At 34.8% G+C, this 27658-nt stretch overlaps 2 protein-coding genes and 2 pseudogenes across 2 annotated transcripts in view; 3 read left to right on the forward strand and 1 right to left on the reverse strand.

Annotated features, from left to right (window-relative positions):
- Positions 1 to 751: 751 nt before the first annotated feature.
- Positions 752 to 3244, reverse strand: LOC130048602 (uncharacterized; annotated as a pseudogene).
- A 622-nt stretch (positions 3245 to 3866) lies between these two features.
- Positions 3867 to 27658, forward strand: part of LOC125654337 (uncharacterized) — a 67558-nt gene continuing 43766 nt past the window's right edge. The window contains exon 1 of the mRNA XM_056143447.1: positions 3867 to 3982. The gene's annotated coding sequence lies outside the window, so the exon portion shown is untranslated. The remainder of the gene's footprint in view (positions 3983 to 27658) is intronic.
- LOC125656689 (tripartite motif-containing protein 2-like) lies at positions 4457 to 6851 on the forward strand. Its single transcript, XM_056143449.1, has 2 exons — positions 4457 to 4524; positions 4717 to 6851. Exon 2 carries the CDS (start codon positions 4733 to 4735, stop codon positions 6404 to 6406), a length of 1674 nt encoding a protein of 557 aa, XP_055999424.1. The 5' UTR covers positions 4457 to 4524; positions 4717 to 4732; the 3' UTR covers positions 6407 to 6851.
- On the forward strand, positions 9609 to 12714 carry LOC125667160 (uncharacterized; annotated as a pseudogene).

Raw genomic sequence — 27658 nt, forward strand, 5'->3', positions numbered from 1 at the left:
ACACAACTTACAAAGTACATATATAAAGAAAATGCACTAGATGATATTGCATACTTTGAAACTTAATACCACTATGCAATGGAAATACAGATGATCATAATACATACAAACACTATTCACATTTAATGACACTGTTAACAACTTAACATCTTTCATAAATTAAGAACACGCACTAAAAAGAATTAATACAAAATTCATACATGTAAAACTTATACGGTACCAATTTTGATGCACCAGATGCGCATTTCGACAAACCATGTCTCTTCAGTGATGCTCAACCGAAATGTTTGAAATCCAAAATAACAATGCAGTTTTAGAGCTAATATAGGTAAAAAAAAAAAAAAAAAAAAAAAAACAGTGTGCCAAAAAAAGTGGAGTCAAATACGTCTAAGGATAAGAGCTATGCGTGAGGGAGATAATCCTTAATTTTGAAATGAATTTCTAAATTTTATAACAGCAATTCAATATACATCTGTATTTTCAAGCCAGTAACGAAGTACTTAGCTACTGGCCTGTAGAGACCCTAAAACACTATATACAGTATTAGCACAGCACAATTGTTGTTGATACACACACACACACACACACACACACACACACACACACACACGTATACACCTGAAACTCACTACACATGACTTTACTCCTGAAAGTCACTACACTATTTTCTTAGCATGTTGGAGAGCAATTTTGAGCAAATTTGTAAAAGAGGGCCTGCTCTAATGTGCCAACAGGGTTTATTACCAAATTTCTAGACCTTTCGGTACGTCCAATGGAATACACATCCTTGGATGGTATATCCTGGAAACCGGTCCTGGATGGCCCTCCACATGGCAGCTTCTAAATCAACCACGAAAGTTTGTAGTTTGATGTGATCTGGGAGGAGACGGTCAACTGTCTTCAGAACCTGAAAAATTATTAGTATTCTAACTGTTCCGAACACTGCAGCATTGACATGTTATTGTTACTTTTTTGGGGACTACTGGATCGGCCCCTGAAGATGATTAATGAAATCAATGATTACCTTATGATAATCTTTCTTTCGTTTGCTTGTCATGATGCAATATGCAAGGGGCAGGCACTTGCTTCATATGGGATCCACTTCTAATAAAGGCGTTTATGGTAAATAGTTGTAACCATGGTCGGTTAACAACTCTGAATGTGGCATCCATGTATCACGTCTTGGCCTTGGCCAACAGCTCCAATTGCTGATCCGTATAGAGCAGAAGATGGCGATGACCAGAGGCATCCACATCAACGGAGTGAAAATGCGGCATGTTTTCATTCATGAAGCTGTTGTCAAGCTGAAAAATAAAAAAAATATGTATTTGGCAATAACTCAATACATCATAACAATATCATAATAAGAAATACTAATAAACAATGACATGAAAGTTTCATGAATACCATTTTGATCTGTCTTCTCCTTACTATTCTGATTTACGATAAATGCATATTTAAAAAAATACTATTTTGATTAGCCTTCCACGTTTAAACTTGTTCAACTTTTTTCAACCAAAAAAAAGGGGGGGGGGACTTTACATAATTTAGCAAAAGTTTTGACAAAGGGAATGATATATAATTCTCAAAGTTTCAATAAACTAAACTACTAGTGCATCAATATAAGTTTACTATAAAATCCAAATCTTGAGGGTCTTGTCGCCTTAAATGTCTTCGAACACGGTTTGCCATTCGAGTCATATTGGCAGGCTTTGGCCGACTGGCTGGCGGAGCCTCAATATTTGTGGTTGACAATGCTACCTCTACTACTTATGGAGCCAATTGCTGTTGCCTAAATTAATTAATCATTAATGTTTTATAGTGGTTTCCAATTCGATACGACGTTGCTCAGAATCAGTACATGTGGTTCTAAAAGATGTAGTAAAAATCATTTATAATAGATAATTTGTATAGAAGAATTACATATTTATGTTGGTAACGTACATATCATCTGCAATTTAACGTACGATGCAATTCTGGGAGGAGAACTTGTTACTTTTTATTTGCGACCCTATAAAATATCAAGCATGTAGAATCGAGTGGGGTGGGATGGGTGGGAGCTGCCCCCTTGTTTTTAAACAATGGACATTTTGTAATGCAAATAAAGATATATTTCAATTACTTATTGAAAAAAATTATCAGAATAGCTATTATTATTACAAATGTAGAAAATGTAATTAATATTAATAATTGATATATGATATTTAAGCGTAACAATAGAATACCATGCCAGAAATATTATTCCCGTCCAAGGAGTAGTTTTCCAGCTACATGGAATATATACTCCAAGACTATGTTTCCAAAGTTTTTAAATTGCGCATATGAATTTTCGTTTTGAAATGCCTTTTGCTATAGTAACTATGTCACCTCTATTTTTCTGTTATTTACGATTATTTACCTATATGAAAGAAGGGTAATATTAGACTACGATATTATTTCAGGAAATAGAAACATGAAATGCACTTATTATAATTATCGGTGACAGAGAATGGGTGTGTTTCATATATAAATCACTAGAACAGTTGCAGGCTATATCTTTTTACCATCAACAATTAAGTTATGGAACGATGTCTATAGATCATAGAAAATGTTTGGGGGGGGGGGGGGCACCAAAAATTAACACAATTAAAAAAACCCACGAAGATATCTAAAGATCTAAAAAAAAAAAAAAAAAAAAAAATATTTTAGAATGTAAAATGCAATAAGGAACAATGTGGTGTATGTATGTTCACATGTACACATGTGACATGCAACTATATACACTGTACAACAAAATTTATATGAAATTGACGATGAGTTACCCATCATATTTTTTGTCAATGTTCGTTAGTTAAAATGCTTAATTAAAACAAAGCTGATATAATCTATAACAATCCAACCATCGAGTAGGACATAAGAATAAGATATATTATATATTTTTTATTTAATTTAAAGTATTATATAATTCAATTCATATTGACCTGACATCGTTGGTTTTCTCTTCAAGACTCTCTTCAAAAATTTATATGAAATTGACGATGAGTTACCCATCATATTTTTTGTCAATGTTCGTTAGTTAAAATGCTTAATTAAAACAAAGCTGATATAATCTATAACAATCCAACCATCGAGTAGGACATAAGAATAAGATATATTATATATTTTTTATTTAATTTAAAGTATTATATAATTCAATTCATATTGACCTGACATCGTTGGTTTTCTCTTCAAGACTCTCTTCAAAAATGAGGTGTGAAGCCCTCATTGTGTAGCAGGGGCTCTTCATTATCTCCTTCTAATTAGCGCCTAGTCACAGGATAGGGAGAAGGATATGGGTGTTGTTGTTTTTACAATTTACACATTCAATGGAGAGCCCATTTAAATGGCTTTGTTATACCCCCCCCCCCCCAAAAAAAGATTTCCAATTCTTCGAAGTTTGTATATAATAGCAAATTAATGTATCATATAAAATTCAGATTAAAATAAAGTAATATATTATCAAATAAATGATAAATCAAATTAATATAAAACTAAATTATTATGATATAAAAAAGAAAGAATTGTTGGCGCCAAATAAAAAATAATTGTCGGTACCGAAACATCTTAAAGTAAGTGCCGAAACGTCTTGGTACCGAAACGTCTTAATAATAAAGTGCCGAAACGTCTTCGTGCCGAAAAGTCCTGCGCCCAACTGGGAAACGTTCTCACTTACCGGCGCGAGCGGGATAAAAGGGAGTATCACCAATTAGTTTCATAAGAACGTCGTAACAACAATACTAGAATACATGAGGAAAATAGTTGAAATACCAAAACTGTTTAAACAGATTTGAGCTGTACAACTAATTTTTCTATGACAAGATAGATAACTCTATATTTCAGAATGACACGACATCGCGCCTGTCAGGCCTTTCAGTTGCCAGGTGACATACCAATCAAGACACGTCATTCAATGAACAGGGAATCAAGTGTAATGAGACCTTGCTAGAGAAGTGTACTGCTACAGGTAACGTTATGATCAATTATTATCAAAATGTAGTTTTTCTCCAGGAATCTAATTATTTAGAAATAACAAGTTAAAAAGAGAGTGGGAATCTGCTGACCAGCTTTATCATGAGGGATGTTTACGTGTATATCACTCGCTCTAAACAGTTGTAACTGGTAAAGAATTAATGAAATGGTGACTTTTTGATTAATCAAATAGTCATGCTTTAGCCTACGTTTAAATGATTTCTAATATTGTCGATATTGCTATATTGTACATTGTTGACTAGTGGGGGTATCAAATAGTCTTGTTTTATGTTTAAAGGTTTAAATGAGCTTTATTATTGTCGACATTACTGCATTGTAGGGGATCTGCCTTTGTTTATCTTTGCGAACTATTGTTACTAAAAGCAAGAAGTTTAAAGCTATTATGGGGAGTATTTATTGCCACTTTGTTGAAAACAGAAAAAGAAAGAAGAGACACTACAAGGGGTAAACCTGATTCAGCGAGCTTTGGCTGCTGGTACCTGGTTAATGTTATGGAGTGTGAAAGGGGATACGAAAGTAAATATCAGTTTATTGAATACTTTGTAACATTTTCTGATAAAATGTGACAGGGTTTAGAATATACAATGATGTACTTGAATATTTTTCATTGCAGCAGGTGTAATTCTAGATAACACTTTCACAAATATACTTAGTTGATAAAAAAAAATTGTTATGTAATTTCTAAATTTCACATTTTTCAAATTGTAGAATATTTACATTAGCCATGGATCCCCGCCACAGTGCCCAAGATGTCGTCCGATGTGACCTTTGTGAGACAGCTATAGTACAGATGTACTGCGATCTCTGCCACGTCAACCTTTGCTTTGCCTGTATAGGAAAACACATTGCTGATGACTATGACAAACACAAAGTGGTCCCATTCCAAAATCGAAAATCAACCTTGATCTATCCAAAGTGTAGTACACATCAAAACAAAGTCTGTGAATTTCATTGCAAGGAATGTGACAAATCTGTCTGTTCCTTCTGTAATGATAACTTGTTGTCCTCTGATAAACATAAGGGTCATACATTTTTTATTCTATCCGAAATCTACAAGGAAAGAAAGGCAGACATTACAAAAGATTCAGAGGAGATAGAAAACATTATTTCTCCAACATATGAAGAAATGGCCACTGATTTAGAAACTCAAATAACCAACTTGGATGGAGAATATGTGAAATTCACAACATTAGTTACAAAACATGGAGAGGAATGGCACAAAGAAATTGACAATGTCATCAACAAAATGAAAAAGGAAATAAAAGAGATGAAAATCAAACACCTGGAAATTCTGAAGAAACATTTGGATGAAATTAAGCAGATACGGTCCCTTATTGAGCAATCACTGATTACTCTGACGAAAATGGAGGAATCCAATGAAGTGTCTGTGATCATGGAATACAAATCCCAAAACAAAGAATTAAAAAAACTTCCTCCCAAAGTCCGAGTCTCACTGCCTACATTTAGTCCAAACACGGTAGACCGTGAACAGCTTTACAAGTCACTTGGTTCTCTAAGACCATTATCATTTACCACATATGAAAATGGCTACACACTGAAGAAAGCAGAAACCTCACCCAAAGAACTGATGGACGAACCAGAGCTTGTCACTACAATGAATACTGGGTCTAAAAGCCTCCGCAGTGTCACCTGTCTGAGTGAAGAAGAATTCTGGACAAGTGGAGAGGTCAGTGATATGAAATGCTTTAATGTTCAAGGTACTGTTATCAATACAATCAAAACAAAATCAGGGGGACGGCCGGGTGATATAGCAGTGACCAGTGATGGGGATCTAGTCTACACTGATAAGACAACAGAGACTGTGAATAAAGTGAAGAGTGGACAGACAGAGGAGGTGATCAAAATACACGACTGGATACTCAAACAGCTATGTGTCACCTCCTCTGGCGATATCCTGGTTACCATGCATAGTGATGATAAAACACAATCCAAAGTTGTCCGTTACACAGGTTCCACAGCGAAACAAACAATCCAGTATGATGATGAGGGTAAGCCTCTATATTCAGGAAATAATGCAATTAAATACATAAGTGAGAACAGAAACCTGGATATCTGTGTGGCTGACTGGGAAGCTGGTGCAGTAGTGGTGGTCAACCAGGCTGGAAAATTTCGATTTAGATACACTGGTCATTCTTCTACGATCAAAAACAAAGCATTTATACCCCGGGGAATCGCAACAGACAGTCAGAGTCAGATCCTGACAGTAGACTGTTTCAACTACTGTATCCACATCCTGGACCAGAATGGACAGTTCCTCCGCTATATAGATAACTGTGATCTGAAGGACCCATATGGTTTATGTGTGGGCAAAAGTGATAACTTGTTTGTTTCTGAGTATCATAGTGGACTTGTCAAGAAAATCAAATATCTACATTAAGTAGTATTTTTATATCAACGCTAGAGACACAATGTTCAACTTCAAAGTATCGACCTAAATCTATTTCTAAAAAATGCAAATATTTTGAGGTATTCACTGGACTATCCACTCCTTCCTATCCTACCAATGAAAACAACGTCAATGGCATGATCCCATGAAAGATGTTTACTTTTTGAAACTCCACACATAACAAACTTTGCTGACAGGAGATCTTATTAGTATACTTCACATAAGTGATTTCCCCTCACAAATAAAGTTGAGGGTAGATGTGCAGTGGCATCTTTCTGTCCATCCATTGGTAAACATTTTTGCAGATAGTATTGCTGAACATGTATTTTCCTCGAGACTTTAGGAAAGTATGTATTTTATGTATATCCCTGCACTTATTTTTAGATTGATGTGTTTATTTTTGAAGAAATATGCCTATTTTGAATATCTATAACATTTTTCCGGACATATTTTCAGTACTATTCTGTGTTTGTGACATGGAAATATCATTACAAGAATTACGTAATGAAACAAAACTGACAGAAAGTTTTAAATGATAATAGCAAAAGAATGAATGTGACGAGGGGAAAAAGAAGAGGTAAAAATATATGTTTGGCAATGGTGTATGAACTTTCACCGCAATGAGGTGCTTTCTAATGGTTAGTAGTGTATATGGATATTGATCACTTGTGTTTAGATACCGACATGGTCAGAGTGGGGATGTAAAGGATTGATTTATATGGTACTAGAGACCAGGGGTCACTTAGTATTAACTAAAAAGCACAAATATTATGCAAAGGGCAACTAAATTTGATCCATTGATTGTATCTTGTTGAACGTCCCGCTCGAGAATTGTTCAGTCATATGGAGACGTTACCAAGACCGGTGAAGGGCTTCAAATTAGGCCTATGCTCGGTGTATACGCCCATTGAGCAGTGAGGGTTGTTTAGCGTGCCACACCTACTGTGACACGGGACATGCGTTGTTAAGCTCAGCCCTGGGAACGTGACAATCACAACTGATGCCGAGCGTTTGGCGATGGAACTGTCACTACCTGTTTTAACGATGTTTGTCTGTCGCGGTCGGGATTCGAACCTCTACCGTTTGCATGAGGGGCGAACGCTCTACCTCTAGACCACCGCGGCGGTTCAAATAGATTTGGAAGTAAATGTGAAAGTGCAGTTAAAACTTAACGGGTTTTTGGAGGAAAGAATCGTTTGAAAGTGAAATTTGAAGTTATAGTGTAAGGAAGTTGAAAACTTGTACGGGGTATAAATGTGAGTTCTTCAGTAGCTGAAACAGAACTTTGTCTCTGCCTGTCGTTGGTACAGGTAAGATACTGTCTATAACAGCGTTTTGAAATGTAACTTAGGTATTTTCATATGGGTTAGTTGTTTTAAGGGTTATTGTATGTCATAATATTTATATCATTGTAAATTTTGTATTTCTGATGCTGATAATTTAACACTGGATTGTTTATTTTATGAAAGAGTAGCCGAAACAGAACTTTGTTTTTGCTTCTCATTTGTGCACGTTGGATATAACAAAGCTACCCACCATAACATATGGAGACAACTGGTTTACGAGATCGAGGACATCATATTTATGTGTGTGTATATAAATGAATATCAAGATTTTTTTTTACCTTACCATACCCTGCCATTAGTCGTCGGCAGGAGCCCAAGTCAGTTTTGGGCAAAATTTAATAATAATTTGTACTAGAGATTAAGGTTGTTAATGACATGCTGGTATGCCATGACCCTAGATAATGTTATTTGGACAATGTAACGATAATCATGAAAGACATACGATTTATTAGGGGCCCAAATATAATAGGAACACGGCATCGTTTTTCAATGTGATGAGGAGGCAGTTGCAGATGAAGATAACTTTATACTCGCAATTGTCTAAATGTTTTGAAGAAAAAAACCCACAGACATCTTTTAATCGATCTTCAAATTTCTAATTTGTGTATGGGGGAGGTGGGTATTGATGAATAATTCATTTAGCCTAAACAAAAGCCTTACCACAAGATGAAATCTTCTCTATCAGTGAACTGAAAAGTGGCTTAATGGTAACTGAATGATTACTGATAAAGTACTTTTTCAATCAGCGGTTGCCAATTTGTTATCATTCAGTTCACTGAATAGTAGGAACATTCAGTCGAGTTTTAGTGACCAATCATTCAAATCTTCAGTGATCACTCAGTCAACTTTCAGTGACCATTAAAGGACACAGTGCATGTGTCTAAACTTTTTAAATTTTTCAGCAAAATTAATTCTGTGCATGCCTAAAACTACTTTAAATGTATTTTAAATGCAATATTTTGCATAGATTTCGAGTTTGAAAGCGATGAAATTCAAATCCTGCAATATACATATCTATTTTCGATATTTACTTCCCTGTTATGTGTGACGTCATATGATTCCTCGGGTTTGAAAACATTTACATTTCAGCATTTCATTTAAGAGATTAGATATAATCAACAAACAACAATTACACATGTATCACGTTAACGGCTGTAAATAACATTGTATCAAGGTGTTCTGTGTCGTTTAAGGGTGTACTAGTTGTTGATAGAAAGGATTTACACTGAGTATTTTTTATTTCAATTTTCCGAAAATGTTAACATAAGACGTGGATAATTTTTGTCTGCGCAAAGACTTTGCCTTAAGAGAACACCTAGTCACCTTTGTCCATGTACGTTTCTGGGTGTTGTTGGTGACGTTTTTTCTGCGTGAAATCCGGTGTGGAATGACAGAGTGTTTTTGTGATACTTTACTCTGTGTAGATATTCTGTATATAAGACCAATTACAAATATTCTTTTCATTGATTCAATGCTGTTATAGAGTTAAGCTGTATATGCATATGTAGAAATCCTGACTATAACCCGACCATGAACAATCATTATAGGTAACCTCTGATGTGTACTCATTGGGGCGATTCACGTAACCCGTGTACTGGTTCTGTCTGCTCGTACTGCATGTGAGTGCTCCTGTACTACTAGCAATGCCAAAATCAACAACTACTACATGTACCAGCGTATTTTATTTGGTGAGAAATCTCTGTAACGCGTATTACAACTACGCCCAACAGGTACAAGTATCCTTACCATGTGTGCGCATCTTATTGTGAACCAATGAATCATTGAACGTTCTACTTACCTGTATACTGGTCGAGGTTCTATGAAATAGACTTTGTGTCTTAAAGCAAAGTACATTGTTTTATTATCATATATTATGTAATTTCAGTGTGTGAATTTCGTGTGCTAGTGAGCGTGAAGAGTCAATCAGATTAAAAATCATTAAAAAATTGTCGCTACACGAGGATCTGAAGAAACCCCGTTTGGGGTCACCTCCTGGTGAACTTTGTTTTGACCAATCAAATCGTAACTTCCATTTGTCTGTATCGTATTTCGGAAGTTATACCTTTTTTGTTCTCATACGCTAAATGACCGATATGTTCCAAAAGAGAAAGGATTAAAAATGGCAACATCAACAACACCAAGGAAGACTTGTATTTTATCGGATGTATGCATCCTCTGTAGGTTCTCATTTGTTCAAATTGAGAAAACGGTTGATGACGAAGAAAAAGTACACAAGTTTTCCGAGATGAAGTTAAAACTTAACAGCGAAAGGTTAGAAAAGATCGGATAATTAACAGGACTGACATTCGTCGATGTCACAAACATGATAAATGCATGTGGATAAAAAATGTTACCGCACAGTAGAGCCTGTATTGAAGACTGAATCTAAACATGATTTAATTAAGCAGAAGTTTCCTGAGATGTCATTGAACACGGTGAAAACAAACATGCTACAACTGCTCTCGCATTGTAGAAAGACGATCACAAAACGCATGCTTAGGAGTCCTTCTATGCCTTCGGCGAAAAGGCAGCCATTTGGCGTATCTTACGTTAATCGGGTGAAAATGGCAGCCTTTCAGGACTTGACAAATACATTGATTCAAAGAGAATCAAAGAGAACAGAGGTAATGTTCACCTTAGTAAGTGTTGTAACTAGTAAATGAGCAGGATTCAAAATATGATAGAAATAATGATTGTACATTGATGTTTTTCCTCACACACTTGTTCAAATATACAGTCAGGATTGTACATACACCTACAGTCCAACATGTTTTTACATTGTTCATATTCTTGTTTGAAAAGAAGATTAAAACATGTGAAAGAGTAATATTCATGTAAACAAAGATGACAGCCACTTTCATTCTAGAGATACCCCACAACTCTTCTGAAAAAAGTAGAAAACAAATTTCCACTTAATTTTTCTAATTCCTCGTCTATATTCTCATTTTAGTATTCATAAAATTTTAGTGATATGAGTTTGTATGTGCGTTTAGTAAGAATTTAAAAGAATCTATTGAGAAAAAGAGAACATGGGGAAGAAATGTATTTTTACTTCATATGTATGTGCCATAATGATCATTTGTGAATTGTGAATTGAATATTTGATATTACATTAAATTTACAGCTGTCTCAACCTGTCACTTTTCAAAAGCCTATATGTAGTACATATGTATGTACAGATAGTTATGAATCCTCATCCAGCTGACGTATATAATAATGAATGCAATAGAACCCTCTGCAAGGGTAAATCAACTGATTTATGTTTAGGGAGTTGCCGAGATTGTTAAACACTAAACATGTTTTGTCGGCAAATAAAAAGTATGAAATGGTAGATCAGTAAAAAAAAAAATTAATTCTGAAAAATCATTTCATTTGATACTGATTGTTTTCTAGAAATGGACCTAGTACAAAAACAAAAGGATCTAAGCGATCTTTAGATTTTGGAAGTAAAGAACTTGGTGACCTTCATTCCACACCATTAGATGGGTAAATTGAGGTTCACATAGAAATTGAAGTGTTTCAAAAATTACTAACCAGTTCATTGTTACTGTTACACATGTTCACTTTTAGTTATTATTTTTGTTTATTATAGTTCATTTTCAACTCTGTTTTCAGGGGTCCATGCTTGCTCTGTTCTCATTTGTAATGTATAATTAGACATTTGAGCATGATTACTGTCCTTTATCTTTTCATTTCATTTAGTGTTCTAGTCAGATTACTTATTTATGATCCTTTTGATAAAAATAAGTACAGCTGTAGTGTCTGACCTATTGACTGTCATATAAACACCATTCAAAAAATCTAAACTTAGGGGTATGAGATTTAGATTTAATAACTAATAAGTACATTTTTACTTTAATGTCGAATGAGAAATATTTTTTAAATTTCAAGATATGGTTACTTGTATTGTGCTAAAGATTAGGACAAAGAAAATATTTTGTATTTATTGAGAGGGGGGGGGGGGGGGGGCAATTTTCTGAATTTTTTTGGTATACAAATTCTTATCTCCAAGATCTCCATTGCATATCCTCCTAGTGGTGCACGGAGAGAACTTGTAAGGAATGAACAGGAAAAGAAGGTATGCAGGGCTATTGTACAGGAGAGGTCTTCTGGAAAAGCAGCAAAGTCCATTATATCCATCCTGAGTGAAACCAACAAGAAAGAAATTGTAAATGCTGCCTCTCTTATAATTGCTAGTGAATCCAAGAATCTTTGCAAAATAAATTCTGGAAGCATTTTACAGAGAAAAGACAATGACAGTATCTTGGAATTTTCTTGGGATATGTTTCATAAGTAGTTAGAATTAAGAGTTCCTAACATTCTTCAAGTGATAGCATCAGATGTTTGTGATGTTCCAGTCAAAGTTGAGGACAAGACGTTTGTTCATATACTGCATTCAGTCGCATCTGTACTTTATGGTCGTAGTGCTGAGATGTCATCTCTGTACTACCAGATAGCTTTCATTTTGGCACATGGCGGATGCACTCAACGGGTAAGTGTTTTATTTTTTAAAAATACAGTCTGATTAAAATCAGATCCTCAATCTGCTCCTCGTTCTTCTTTTGTTTCTTTAATTGTCGCTATGTGTGTAGTGACATAAAAGAGAAAAAGGAATGGATCATGAGTCTGATTTTAATCAGATTGTATGAAAATAAATAAATAAATAATCAAAAATCAAATTTAAACATCACAAGAAATTAAAAGTATATGGTTCAAGAAAGGAGAAGGTACACTAAGGGCCAATTTTGACCTATTTTTAGAAGTTGGTAATTTTATGCCCTAATATTATCTAGAGTTTGTACTTTCTATATATAGTAATTATATCCATGTATTACGTATATTTTTTGTGATATGAAGTAGCAAAGTTGGCATGTTTTGCGAGTGCAGGATTTAACGTTGCGTCTTTGATCTGTGTCTGATGACGTTTTCTCAATTCTTATACAGAAAAAATAGTTCTATATATCTTGTTAATTAAAATGTTTTGGATAATTTTTAAAAAGTTATTGACACACACACACACACACACACACACACACATACTTGTATACACCTGAAACTCACTACACATGACTTTACTCCTGAAAGTCACTACACTATTTTCTAAGCATGTTGGAGAGCAATTTTGAGCAAATTTGTAAAAGAGGACCTGCTCTAATGTGCCAACAGGGTTTATTACCCATGAAATCCTTTTATTAAAAATTTGAAATTTCACCTGAACTCCACTACATCTGACCACGTGACTCTTCACTGACACACACATGATTCTCACTACATTGTCAGTGTTGATATACACACATGAAACCGACTACTTGCGTTAAATTATGAACTTACCTGTATTTATCTCATCTCATTAACCACTCGATACACATGTCTTTACTTTGAGTATTTAATATTGAGATTCCTGTCATACACGTGTAGTGGGATGTTAGTAGACACACATGAAACCGACTACTTGCGTTTAATTTCGAATTTACATCTATTTATTTCCTCTCATTAACCACTCGATACACATGTCTTTACTTTGAATATATTCCTGTCATACACATGATTGATTGATTGTATTTTGCTTAACGTCTGGCTCGAGAATTTTTCACTCATATGGAGACGTCAGTCATACACATGTAGTGGGATGCTAGTAGTGTATTTCAATAACCAGCCAATCAAAGTTTTATAACAAATAGAATTATTTTCTAAAAATATTTTTAATTAGGTAGTTGACACCAAGATTTTTGTAGGTTCCATTAATCACAGGTAACTAAAGTACGGATATTACTACCCCCCCCCCCCCCTTTATAAATTTTTCGTGACAATAACTCTGAAATGTGTGAATTCCCTGTCTATCTCATCCCTCTTTCAATTTATGTAATCATTTGATGTTTTTTGTAAGCTTTAAAGATTGGGCCTTCTACCGGTGTATTTTATTACACTGGTAAGGGGGGGGGGGGGGGGGGTAAGCCTAATACCCCATACTTCAGGTGCCTGTGCTATTAATTGGCCACGGTAATGTACTTTTGAGGAAAATTGCAGTTGACACCTATGCTTGTGAAACGGGATAGCACTACATGGCTATCCCACTTCTGACACCAAAAATGTGCAACGGAATAGCGCCACTTGGCTATCCCACCACTGCCACCAATTTGTAACATGTAGCTGTCACCCAGCCAAGTGCTGATCACGCTCGCTGTTGCTTAACTTGCATAATCAAGAGAGATTCTACCACATCACTAGAAAAGCTAGCTCTCTAGCGTGGCAGTATAAGTTCCCTCTTATACTGTTCGCTACACTTATGTTACATGCATTTAAGCATAAATTCTTCATTTTCTGGCAAAGCTATATAGGTCAAGTACATAGTAGACATTTCCATTTAGAAAACCACCATTTCGAGACTGAATGACAGGACAAGTATTGAATCTAGCATTATATTTAATGATGTAACTTACAGGTTCATCGTACAATTGCAAAGAATCACAAACAACTTCTTTTCAAATGTTAAGTCCCAGTTATTGCATCTACATAATTATGCAGTGCATAGAAAAAAATGTATATTAAGCAAAATCAGTTTTACTAGTGATTACATCAAATAAATTTATACATAATACACACATTAATACTTTGAAGTTCCTCCCTCATTTATCCCCTTTCTTTACTTTTTGGGAGGAAAGCTAAAACCCTAGCTACTTCAATTTCTGCTTTGTGTGCTAGTTCAAGATGTCTTGCAACGTTAGCAATCATCTTATCACAAAAAAGCAGGCATGCAGTTTGTTAAAGTTTCCAATTGAATTTTTGGGAACACCTTATGGCTTAAAAAGAAATGTCTTTTTCTTTCTTTCCAGAGAGCATGGGATAGTTTTCACTCTCTATGCTACCGTAGCTTTCTTCACTATCAGGTACTTTTTCACTTCCAGGATCAATGGTAGGACATTCTGAAACTATAATATAAACTTTGTTACTATCAAATACAGCAAGCAAATTTATAGAATTTTACTTTCCTTACTTCATGAAACAATTTCCTATACCTTTATTTTGATCAAGACCTTCATTACAAAAGGGGTCTTTATTTGTAATAAAAAAACTTAAAGTACAACCAAAGTTTTAAACCAAGACCCCAAATACTATTTGAGACATCATTTAGAAACTTTGAACAAGAAAATAATATAGGACGTAGGACATGCGTAGGACATTTAGGTATTTTTCAAAATTCAGCAGTTTCATGCCAAAATCTCATTAGGGTCCAGAAGGATAATGTGACTTAAGTAGTTCACATAAAAAATAATGGGTATTTGTTATTGGTATATAAGGAATTTGCAAAGATCTTAAATGCTACTTGAGATATCATCCACAAACTACATGTTTTCTACACTGTGTAACATCACAACATTGGCCTTTAAGCATTTGACTTAAAAACAAGGGGCCCATGGGCCACATTGCTCACCTGAGTCTCTAAAGATTTTTCCTATATATTCGCATGTAAAACTTTGATCTCTATTGTGGCACCAACTTACTCCCAGGGACCATGGTTAATACAAACTTGAATCTATACTATGTCAGGAAGCTTTCATGTAAACATAAACTTTTCTGGCCCAGTGATTTTTCAGAAGATTTTTAATGATTTTCCCTATTATATAATATATTTGCATGTAAAATTTTTACTATCTACTTCAGCCCCATCTTACCCCTGGGGACCATGATTTTAACAAACTTGAATCTGCACTATCTCAGGATTCTTTCGTGCAAATGTAAACTTCTTTGGCCCAATGGTTCTTACGGATGAAATTTTTAAAATATTTTTTTCTATTTATTAGTTATGTAAATGAGTTTAACATAATTGAATCTGCACTATTCAGGAAGCTTTCATATACATTTCCGCTTTCCTGGCCCAGTAGTTTTTGAGAAGAAGATTTTTCCTATATATTTGTGTTCAAAACTTTGATCCCCTGTTGTGGCCCCATCCTACCCGGGGTGCTGATTTTTACAAACTTGAATCTGCACTATGTCAGGAAGCTTTCATGTAAATCTCAGCTTTTTGCTGGCCCAGTGGTTCTTGAGAAGATTTTTAAATGACCCCACCTTATTTTTGCATTTTTGTGAGTACGGCCCTTCATTTGAAGAAACTTGAAAGTCCTTCACCCAAGGATGCTTTTGACCAAGTTTGGGTATAATTGGCCCAGTGGTTCTGGAGAAGAAGTCTAAAATGTAAAAAGTTTACAGACTTATGGACAGATGACGGACAACAGGCGATCAGAAAATCTCACTTGAGATTTCAGCTCTGGTGACCTAAAAATAAAGGCCGTTCTAAGTCATGAGGATAACACCTACAAAGTTTTATTCCAAGTTCTTGAGATATCATCTGAAAAACCCTTGGTTGACTAACAGATGGATAAATGGAAAGATCCAATTTAATATCCCCTTCTTTCGTGCAAGGTGTGAGACTAAAGAAGATGAAAGGCAATTACCTTCTATCATGAGGTCACTTTCCTAAAACTGTCAGGAAGATCATCTTGGTTTTCTATTGACAAAAAACATTCAAGGAATAAATACAAAAGCTACTTGATTTATAGGAGTATAAACTGTATTGGGGCAGCTTATGCTTTAAAACCCTGAAAGCAATATATATTTAAGTGTGAAATGTTCGTGCTAGTATAAACTATATTTTTTTTACCCAAACAAATAGGTGTTACAACCAGAAACAGTGTTCGAAATTGGTTTAAAACTTGGTATAGACCATTGGTCTATGCCAAAACAAGATGACATAGACCTAATGAAATTGGCATAGACCGCAACATTGAAAAAAAAAAAAAACCCACAAATTTAAAACATTGTCATTTACTTCTAATGTACTTAGCATATTTTCTTTCCATTTCCATAACAATGTCTTTCTTTCCTCATAACGTTTATCAGAAGTCGACTTTTGGGATAACTATTGTTTTAGACCGAGAAATCGGCATGGACAATTTGGTCTATCTTAATTACAATTGGCATAGACTAGTGTCATTTGACATAGACTCGGTCTATCGGTCTATGGTTAATTTTGAACACTGCAGAAATAAGAGGTCCATGGGCCACATCGCTCACCTGAGTCACCTTGGCCCATATCTGAAGACTTTCCATATAAATTTGCATGTAAAACCTTAGTCCCTATTATGGCCCCAACTACCCCTGGAGGCCACGATTTTTGCAAACTTGAATCTACACTATGTCAGAAAGCTTTCATGTAAATGTCAACTTCTTTGGCCCAATGGTTCTTGAGAAGAAGATTTTTAAAGATTTTCCCTATATTTGTATGTAAAACTTTGACCCCCCCCCCCACTTGTGGCCCCATCCTACACTCCGGGGCCATGATTTGAACAAACTTGAATCTGCACTATGTCAGAAAGTTTTCATGTAAAAATCAGCTTTTCTGGCTCAGTGGTTCTTGAGAAGAAGATTTTTAAAGTTTTTCCCTATATATTTGTATGTAAAACGATCCCCCTTGTGGCCCCATCCTACCCCTGGGGGCCATGATTTGAACAAACTTGAATCTGCAATACGTCAGGAAGTTTTCAGGTAAATTTCAGCTCTTCTGGCCCAGTGGTTCTTGAGAAGAAGATTTTTAAATGACCCCACCCCATGTTTGCATTTTTGTGATTATCTCCCCTTTGAAAGGGACATGGCCCTTCATTTGAACAAACTTGAAAGCCCTTCACCGAAGGATGCTTTTGGCCAAGTTTGGTTGAAATTGGCCCAGTGGTTCTGGAGAAGAAGATAAAATTGTGAAAAGTTTACAACAACGATGACAGACAACGGACAAATGTTGATCAGAAAAACTCACTTGAACCTTCGGTTCAGGTGAGCTAACAAGTTATTTACACAATAAAATGCTTTCTTTGTTGTTTCATCGGGTAATGAAGGTAGCTAGCATTGCAAAAAAAAAATTCATAACCCGTGTAAACGGGTTATGTAAACTTTTTGTGCAATGATTGCTACCTTCATCACCCGATGAAGCAACAAAGAAAGACATTTTATTGTTCATATTTATATTTTGTTGTATTGTTTTCAAATATAAACTAGATTGAAGTACTAATATAACATAATTGACCCATTTGTTACGTTAAACAGAACAGCCAACGCACCCTTTGACCTTGATGACGCCCCATATTTGGTAATGATTACACAGAAAGGTGGTACAAAAAAACTGGATCCAACAAGTTCGCAACAAACATGCTTTCATTGCTCCAGATGAAAGCAATGTCAATTTCAATGGAAATATAAGAGAAAAAATTCAATGAATGTAAATATATGTATATAAGATTGTTCTGTTTCAATTGCTGAGTACTGCAGTACAGGGGAAAATGACTTTAAAGAGATACATTACCTTCAATTAGAGAGTCTGAATCACTGTTGGAGCAGTGGTCTGGTTCATAATCAGGGTCCTTCACTAAAAAAAAAAAATAAATGAAATTGATTTAAAGCTATATACATGTATTCCGTATTACAAAGTATGTTTGCAATGTTGGAAACCAGACCAAAATTTTGTCAGTATAAACTATATAAAAGAGACCTTTCTGACAAGTGTGATGAATCATTATTGGTACTGTGGTTTCATCATTATTCGTTAAACACCAGTTCCTTGTCAAGTGAATTCCTTGTCAAGTCGATCACTCACTCTCTCTTTCAAAACGACATGGATTTTTATATACATGTAGTAACAATCAGGTAAAGTGTCAAAATTTACAGAAAAGAATGTCTGAAATACAAGCTGATCTCTTTTACTGAGATCTTTTTTTCTCTCTCCATTTCTGATGTCTTTCTTCTGTAGTTGACCACAACTTTGTTCATACCTAAAAGCATATAATCCTTCATATCTTCTGTATCAGTGTCATTGTCTGAAAAAACCAATCTATGCCAGGATATTTGCGTTAAAATTCCACAGAGGTATTACAAATGCAGCCATACTTTTTTAATATGTATACTTTCTTCTCTTACTCTATTTACATTTAAAAAATTCTTATACAGATATAGATTTAAGATTCCTGAAATCCTGAAGCAGGTTGCCCCCCCCCCCCCCCCCCCCCCCCCCCGTATCTCTCTCTCAACTTTTATTCATGTGTTGTTCATTTACAAATTATAAATTCTGCTCATACCTGCAGGAGCGTATCTCCAACTTTTGCATTATAAGATGAATCACAGTCATTGACTGCAATATCCTGTCCCTTGCTTAGACATTTCCCTGAAAGATAGGGGTGAATCAATATATCGAAATGCACCGGTATACGCCTGTCTAGCGATATACAATATGGTGTTTTGACGATACGATATATCGGGTTTAAAAATAGCCCTTTTAATAGTTGGGATCGAAGTTCATAATTTAAAAATGGCTTCTAACAGGAACACGATTCTTCAGACCATTCTCTCACCAGAGGGCGTGCTACGCAAGCTTCACTGGGGCGTAGTGTAACGCCCTCTGGTGAGAGATTGTTCCTCAGACTTTAATACCCGCTTTTACATTGTGACATCAGAGGTTCCTCAGACTTTAATTGTCATTGTTTGTTTTGTTATGAAATAAAAGATATTAAACCACTTCATTTTTTTAATTTTGATATTTTACTTCAGAAAATGCTTAACTACATTGTAAATCCAATATATCAGATATCGCATCAGAAAATATTGTATTGTATCGTATCGGAAAATCTTGATCAATACACACCTCTACTGAAAGACAACACATTAGAAAGTTTATAGTTATGCATATTATCTCTATCTTGTAAACCTCCTTCTTCCATTCTTTCTAAGTGATAAAGAACATTATATACATGTACATTGGATTCTTGTATACATGTATTGAAATTCATGGATAGCTTCAAAATGTAAAAATCCCGTGGGGATCCGGGTTAGAATAGGTCCTCAGTACCCCCTGCTTGTTGTAAGAGGCGACTAAATGGGACAGTCCTTAGGATGAGACCGCAAAAACTGAGGTCGCGTGTCCCAGCAGGTGTGGCACAATAAAGATCCCTCCCTGCTCAAAGGCTGTAAGCGCTGAACATAGGCCTAAATTTTGCAGCCCTTCACCGGCAGTGGTGACGTCTCCATATGAGTGAAAGATTCTCGAGAGGGACGTTAAACAATATTTAATCAATCAAAATGTAAAGGGAAATATTTGTTATACTAAAGAATGCTTGCTTCTCTCACTCTCATTTTCTAACCTCTTCTCTCTTTCAAAATGACACCAATTTTAACACACATGTAGTGACATTCAGGTGCCAAAAAAATTTGATTCTTTTTCTCTTCTAACCTCTTCTCTCTTTCAAATTAACACCAATTTTTACACACATGTTGTGACAATCAGGTGTCAAAATAACAAAAATTGATTCTCTCTCTCATTTTTAATGTTGTAGTTGCAAGAAGTAATTAATTTGTTTTATACCTGAACATGCATCATCCTCAACATTGGCTTCTGTAAGTGAAACAATGGCGCAGTTTCTCATCATGCTTGAACATTTTCCCTAAAAGCAAAAGAGTACTTTAATTTGAAATGCAGGTGAATCCTGATGTTTACTTCCTTCTTCCACTCTTTCTAAGACACACAAATTATAATACACATAGATTCTTATACACATGTAGTGACATTCATGTAGTGTCCAAACACACAAGTTGTATTCAGGTTATACTAAAGGATTAAAAGATGCTTGCTCTCTTTCCCTCTCTTTCTCTCTCTCTCTCCTTCCACTCTTCTAAGACACACATATAGTATATATATATATATATATATATATATATATATAGATTCTAACACACATGTAGTGACATTCAGGTAGTGTCAAATTACAAATGTTGTATTGTTGTTATACTAAGGATGTTCTCTCTCTCTCTCTCTTTCTCTCTCTCTCTCTCTCTCTCTCTCTCCTTTTCTAACATCTTCCCTCTCTTTCAAAATGACAATTTTTTTTACACACATGTAGTGACATTCAGGTGTCTAAATGTAATTTTTTTTAATTCAAGTTAAACTAAAGGATAATTTCTCTCTCTCTCTTTCTCTCTCTCTCTCTCTCTCTCTTTCTAACATCTTCCCTCTCTTTCAAAATGACAATTTTTTTTAGACACTTGTAGTGACATTCAGGTGTCTAAATGTAATTTTTTTCAATTCAAGTTAAACTAAAGGATAATTTCTCTCTCTCTCTCTTTCTTTCTTTCTAACATCTTCCCTCTCTTTCAAAATGACAAAATTCTTTACACACATGTAGTGACATTCAGGTGTCTAAATGTATTTTTTTTTATTCAAGTTAAACTAAATGATAATTCTCTCTCTCTCTCTCTCTCTCTCTCTCTCTCTCTCCTTTTCTAACATCTTCCCTCTCTTTCAAAATGACAAAAATTTTACACACATGTAGTGACATTCAGGTCTAAATGTAATTTTTTTAATTTAAGTTAAACTAAAGGATAATTCTCTCTCTCTCTCTCTCTCTCTCTCTCTCTCTCTCTCTCTCTCTCTCTCTCTCTCTCTCTTCTAACATCTTCCCTCTCTTTCAAAATGACAAATTTTTTTTTACACACATGTAGTGACATTCAGGGGCCCGTTTTACAAAAGGTCGTAAGTCTTAAAATTAGTCGTAAGACATAACTTACGATGTGAGACCGTTTTACAAAGATTTAGGATTTACAAGTTACGATGAAATTCAGCCTTAAGTCTACGACCGCCCGGGGGCGACCCTATGTCCCAAGTTTTGTCGTAAGTGCTCCATAAAATCTTTGTTACTATGGTTATTAAAATAATTCAACATGGCTGCATTTCTAATGTTTAATGTTATGAATGAGACTCATAAAAAACGTGTGCTGCGGGTGTTTTTCGCGATAGAAATAATCCGTTGGACTACCTCAGTGATGTTGAGGTAGTCGAGAGGTATCGTTTGCCCAGGTGGTATCTCTACGAATTAACAAATTTAGTGCCGGGAGACGTAGAGCATCCTACAAACCTAAGCAAGGCTGTACCAGCTGTTATTCAAGTACATATCATGATTCATTATTGTCTGCACACATAAAGGCCTGTCCTGCCTCCTTTGTTTACTACAATGCGTCACTTCCTCTGATGACTGCGTCACACAAAATGTGGTATTTCCGTCAGTGCACGGATCAAACAAATGTAGCAAGTGTGTGCCATAGGACCCATTGCAATGTTTTTTACAATGTTTGTATATTCCCGCATAGACCATACTTTTTCCAATGATCATGATGATGTTGACTACTTCAAGCATTTTTAAAAAGAATATGCATGTCATATCAGATCTTATATTTTGACGCACCCATCCACGTAGGCCTAGTTATGTACGCCTATATTATACATGTATGCACTTACATGTACTAGTACATCATTTATATGCACGGTTTTATCCAATATCATGGTAGATTTATACCAATTATTAGTATGTATGAGAAAGACACTGTATTGGGGAAAAATTGTGAGTGAATTAATCCCTAACCCTTTTCCACATCCGCCCCCATCCATTAAATTATCAGTTAGGCCTATTAGTATGTTTGTAATGTATTTCAAATGGAAAAAGAAATTGTGAGTGAATTAATTAATTAATAACTACATTCCCCCATTATACCAGTTATTAGTATTTATGAAAAAATAGACGGTGTTGCATTTTTTTTAACGTGTGATTGAATGCCCCCCCCCTTAACAAGTACCATCATCCATCATATTGCTTGTTATATAGCCATTAACGAACTGCAAAGATTCACCTTTCCGTCCTATATTAGACCACTTGATACAGCCACGTACCTGTAAAATTATGATTTTATATCGCCTAGTACATGTATATCATGTATATTATAATACACAAGAATAACTCTTATTTAAAATCTAACTTTTAAAAAATCAAGTTAATTTCCTTGATATTGGAAATCTGTAACTGATATTAAGATAATTAGGAATATATATAATTTGAGATCAAATAATAAGTCTAATTATTCATATAATATGCATGTATTAGCACAACTAACTTATAATTAGCAATCTGACCCCCCCCCCCCCCCCCCACTCCCCACCTTAGTCTTGTAACTCGAATATAAATGCATGTGCATTTGTATATACAATGTATGTAAAAACAAAATGCTTGCTCATAACATGCTATGCAGTAATCAAGAATTGTTTATATGTACATGTATTGATCAGCTTCAAATGGTTAACATTCAATTAACAGGTTTTGGCTACAGTCAGGCCCCCTCCTCCCCTTGATTTATTTTGGCGATATTTTCTTCAAAGTGTGTGGATTCCCTGTCTATCCCATCCCAATTTAGGTAGTCGTTTCACTGTTAGTATGAATTAGTAGTTTATTAATTAATGTATCAATTAAGATTGTATGCCAACATGTTTGGTAAATCAATAGATTGAATTGAATAAATTTACTTCGCTTAATTAGCAATGCAAATATATAATTCAAAGTTAATTTGCTCCAATTTTCTTTCCTCCCCAGTGGCTGCACGTCAAAGCGTCGGGTTTCGCGCAATATCTATGTTCAATTCTACAACTTCATGCGCTGAAGAGTTCCATATACGACTTGCGACAAAAGAATTTACGATATACGATTACGATACGTTTTGTAAAACGGTCCTACGATCTGTCGTAAGTTCTTCAAATTTATGACTTAGGACTTAAGATTTACGACTTTTTGTAAAACGGGCCCCAGGTGTCTAAATGTAATTTTTTTAAAATTCAAGTTAAACTTAAGGATAATTTTCTCTCTCTCTCACCTCTATCTCTCTCTCTCTCATTGTTGCTAACAGCATGAAGTATTTAATTTTTTATACCTGAAAATGCATCAGTCTCCTCACTGGCTTCTCTAAGTGAGACAATGGCACTGTTCCCTATTTTCTCATCATGCTTGGACATTTTCCCTGAAAGTAAAAGTGAATCCTGATGTTTACCTCCTTCTTCCACTCTTTCTAAGACACACAAATTATAATACACATAGATTCTTATACACATGTAGTGACATTCATGTAGTGTCAAAACACACAAGTTGTATTCATGTTATACTAAAGGATTAAAAGATGCTCTCTCTCTCTCTCTCTCTCTCTCTCTCTCTCTCTCTCTCTCCTTTTTTAACATCTTCCCTCTCTTTCAAAATGACAAAATTTTTTACACACATGTAGTGACATTCAGGTGTCTAAATGTAATTTTTTTTAATTCAAGTTAAACTAAAGGATGATTCTCTCTCTCTCTCTCTCTCTCTCTCTCTCTCTCTCTCTCTCTCCTTTTTTAACATCTTCCCTCTCTTTCAAAATGACAAAAATTTTTACACACATGTAGTGACATTCAGGTGTCTAAATGTAATTTTTTTTAATTCAAGTTAAACTAAAGGATAATTCTCTCTCTCTCTCTCTCTCTCCTTTTCTAACATCTTCCCTCTCTTTCAAAATGACAAATTTTTTTTAAACACATGTAGTGACATTCAGGTGTCTAAATGTAATTTTTTTTTAATTCAAGTTAAACTAAAGGATAATTTTCTCTCTCTCTCTCTCCTCTCTCTCTCTCTCTCATTGTTGCTAACAACAAGAAGTATTGAATTTCTTATACCTGAAAATGCATCAGTCTCCTCACTGGCTTCTCTAAGTGAGACAATGGCACTGTTCCCTATTTTCTCATCATGCTTGGACATTTTCCCTGAAAGTAAAAGTAAATCCTGATGTTTACCTCCTTCTTCCACTCTTTCTAAGACACACAAATTATAATACACATAGATTCTTATACACATGTAGTGATATTCATGTAGTGTCAAAACACACAAGTTGTATTCATGTTATACTAAAGGATTAAAAGATGCTCTCTCTCTCTCTGCTCTCTCTCTCCTTCCACTTTCTAAGACACACAGATAGTATATATATATATATATATATATATAGATATAGATTCTAACACACATGTAGTGATATTCAGGTAGTGTCAAATTACAAATATTGTATTCTTGTTAAAGTAAAGGATCTCTCTCTCTCTCTCTCTCTCTCTCTCTCTCTCTCTAACAGCAAAAAGTATTTAATTTCTTATACCTGAAAATGCATCATTCTCCTTACTGGTTTCTCTATGTGAGGCAACAGCACTGTTCGCTATTTTCTCATCATGCTAGGACATTTTCCCTGAAAGTAAAAGAGTACTTTAATTTGAAATTCAGGTGAATCCTGATGTTTACCTCCTTCTTCCACTCTTTCTAAGACACACATATCAGTATACACATAGATTCTTATACGAAACATTGTAGTGACATTCAGGTAGTATCAAAACACAAACTGCCACGGTGGCCTAGAGGTTATAGCATTCGCCTCGCATGTGGAAGGTCGGGGTTAGAATCCTGGCCGCGACAAACCTAAGTCATTAAAACAGGTAGTGACAGTTCCATAGCCAAACGCTTGGTATCAGGTGTGAATGTCACAGGTCCTCAGAGATGACTTTAAAAACAGATATCCATTGTCACAGTGGGTGTGGCATGTTAAAGAACCCTCACTGTTTAATGGCTGAGCAAAGGCCTGAATTTGAAGCCCTTCACTGGTCTTGGTGACATCTCCATATGAGATAATTGACAAGCATTAAGAAACCACATACCTGAGTGTACAATGTTTGAATAGTTTCAATGAAAATTTTCAGAAGAAACAAGGTAAAATTTATAAGTCTATGCTAGCATTACATTTGAAAAAAGTACAGAGATCTATAAAAAAAAAAAAAAAAAAAAGGCAACATAGAATGCATCACTCAAGTTTGTAAGTAACTCTTTGAATGCAAAAATGATCTTCTTGACCATCCTCATGATTTTACTATGCTATAAACATACATTGCCAAGTTAATTTCAAAGTATAAAATAATGAATGTACATGTTCAACATATTAACAGATATAACAATAGATTACTTTTATAGCCTAAAATAGTCACACAAAATGAAGATTGCTTTATGGAAAAAGTTACAACTAGATTTCTGATCAGATTATTAACAGTGACATATGTCAAATATTTGGCAATATGCATAGTTATTATGTAAAATCCTATAAAGCTTTCAGGAGATCTAAATACGAGTACAATTATGTCTCAGGCCATCTACTACACATAAAACACTATACAGAAAACTAAACACACTGTTTCATACCTTTTTCTCTGATTTCTCTGGCTTTTTGAGAGCAAAGGGATCATCATGATTCATCTTCTGAAAGAAGTATAATTACTCAAAATTGAAGTATGGTTTTCAACTAGAAGCATGAAATGTTAAGAAAGGCTAGTAGAAAATAATTGTGTGAGTACCGCTGCACATTCCACTCAATAATATCTCACTCCTATTGATACACATATTGTCAAATGTCAGGGATTTAGACCCCTTCTTAGGCACTTATGGCCTTTAAGCAGTGGGGATTCTTTTATGTGCCAAAGGCAAACCTGTTCACAATGAACCTGTTTTGAACTTCACAAAGGACTGGCCCATTTCCTTCCCTTTTATAACAAATGGGAACAGGGAATTACATAATACATTTAACTTTACTGGGATTGGCGAAAAGAGGAGGTATTAGACTAATTATTACTATTTTGTATTATTTACGAAAAATTATTTATTGATTATCGCATTGTTAATTCATAAATGTATTTTAATACATACAAAATTAATGGGAAAATTTATGATTTCAAATTTAAGGGCCAGATAGCTCCTTGACGATGGGCCTGGATAGAGATATCTTGGCTCTGAGCACAAGGCAGCCCTAGGTTCCAGATGCTGTCTCACCTTGTCCATGACATGTGTATCAGCTAGAGCTGAGCCTGATAAACTACTATGCATATGATATAGAATATGAAACAAGAAACTAAGATAATTTGTTGAAGATCCCCACATAACCGAAACTTTCGCTCTCAACTGAAATGTTTTCATTTGTAGTCGACCAATTATAAGATAGCAGATATCTATACTTATACATGAATAAATTTTGCCAATAAACTAAGAAATGCTTGCAAATGAGCTATTGCTTGCACCTTTAAAATTTCAACCACATATGAGATGATGTCCCTATAAACTATAATTGAATTCTACCTGATCAGCAATTATTGTGAAATTAATTGAAAACCTACTTTCATTTTCGATAAACTACCCCGAAATAGCAAAAATGAGAGTAAAGTGGTGGACACGCTTTGGCGGATCTAAGTCATTTGGAGATGACAACATATAGTAATATATTACATAAATCTGTTAATAGTGAATATGTTAATAGGAAATTGATTTAAAGTATGCATAGGATTGGGCGAATTAGGATGCGATAATTGTTAAATCTATAAAATGTGCGAATTTGTATCTTCTATCCACAATTTTAGTTTTAAAGGAAATTTCCAGATGTTCGGGTAGCTAAACAGAGTTTCGTATAATATTCATTTCACCATGGACCAGACACAAATTCACCATGAAAAGAACATTTTTAATGCACGTTTTTTTCTTTTATTCATATTTATTACTTCAAATACATCTATTAGTAAAATAAACTTTTAAAAATAAACAAAGCAACAGATACAGTACTACTCCAAGCGCTCAAATTGTGGGTCTCTTTGATAATGCATTTAAAAACTAAAGTCCCATGCTACGGTAGGTGCTGGCACGATAAAGAACCCCTTACTGATCAATAACCCTTAACACGGAAGTTCCGATTATTAATTGAAGAATTTACATGGACATAGATATATATGTTAAATTAATATTTTTAATTCTTTGGATCTGTGATTTATTTTCATAAGATAAGAAATTCTTTTTATTCTAAACTTTTACTGCATAGTTGTTCGATGCTTGGTCAATATTGTTCAATCCATGGTGAAATAGCTCAATACTGCATTAATTAGTTTTATTTTCTCTTACACTGTCATTATTTATGTGTAAAGTGTGATTTCTCGTGTTTGTGCGGGTATTCA

The sequence above is a fragment of the Ostrea edulis genome, chromosome 7 (genome assembly GCF_947568905.1).
Source record: "Ostrea edulis chromosome 7, xbOstEdul1.1, whole genome shotgun sequence".
Classification (NCBI taxonomy): domain Eukaryota; kingdom Metazoa; phylum Mollusca; class Bivalvia; order Ostreida; family Ostreidae; genus Ostrea; species Ostrea edulis.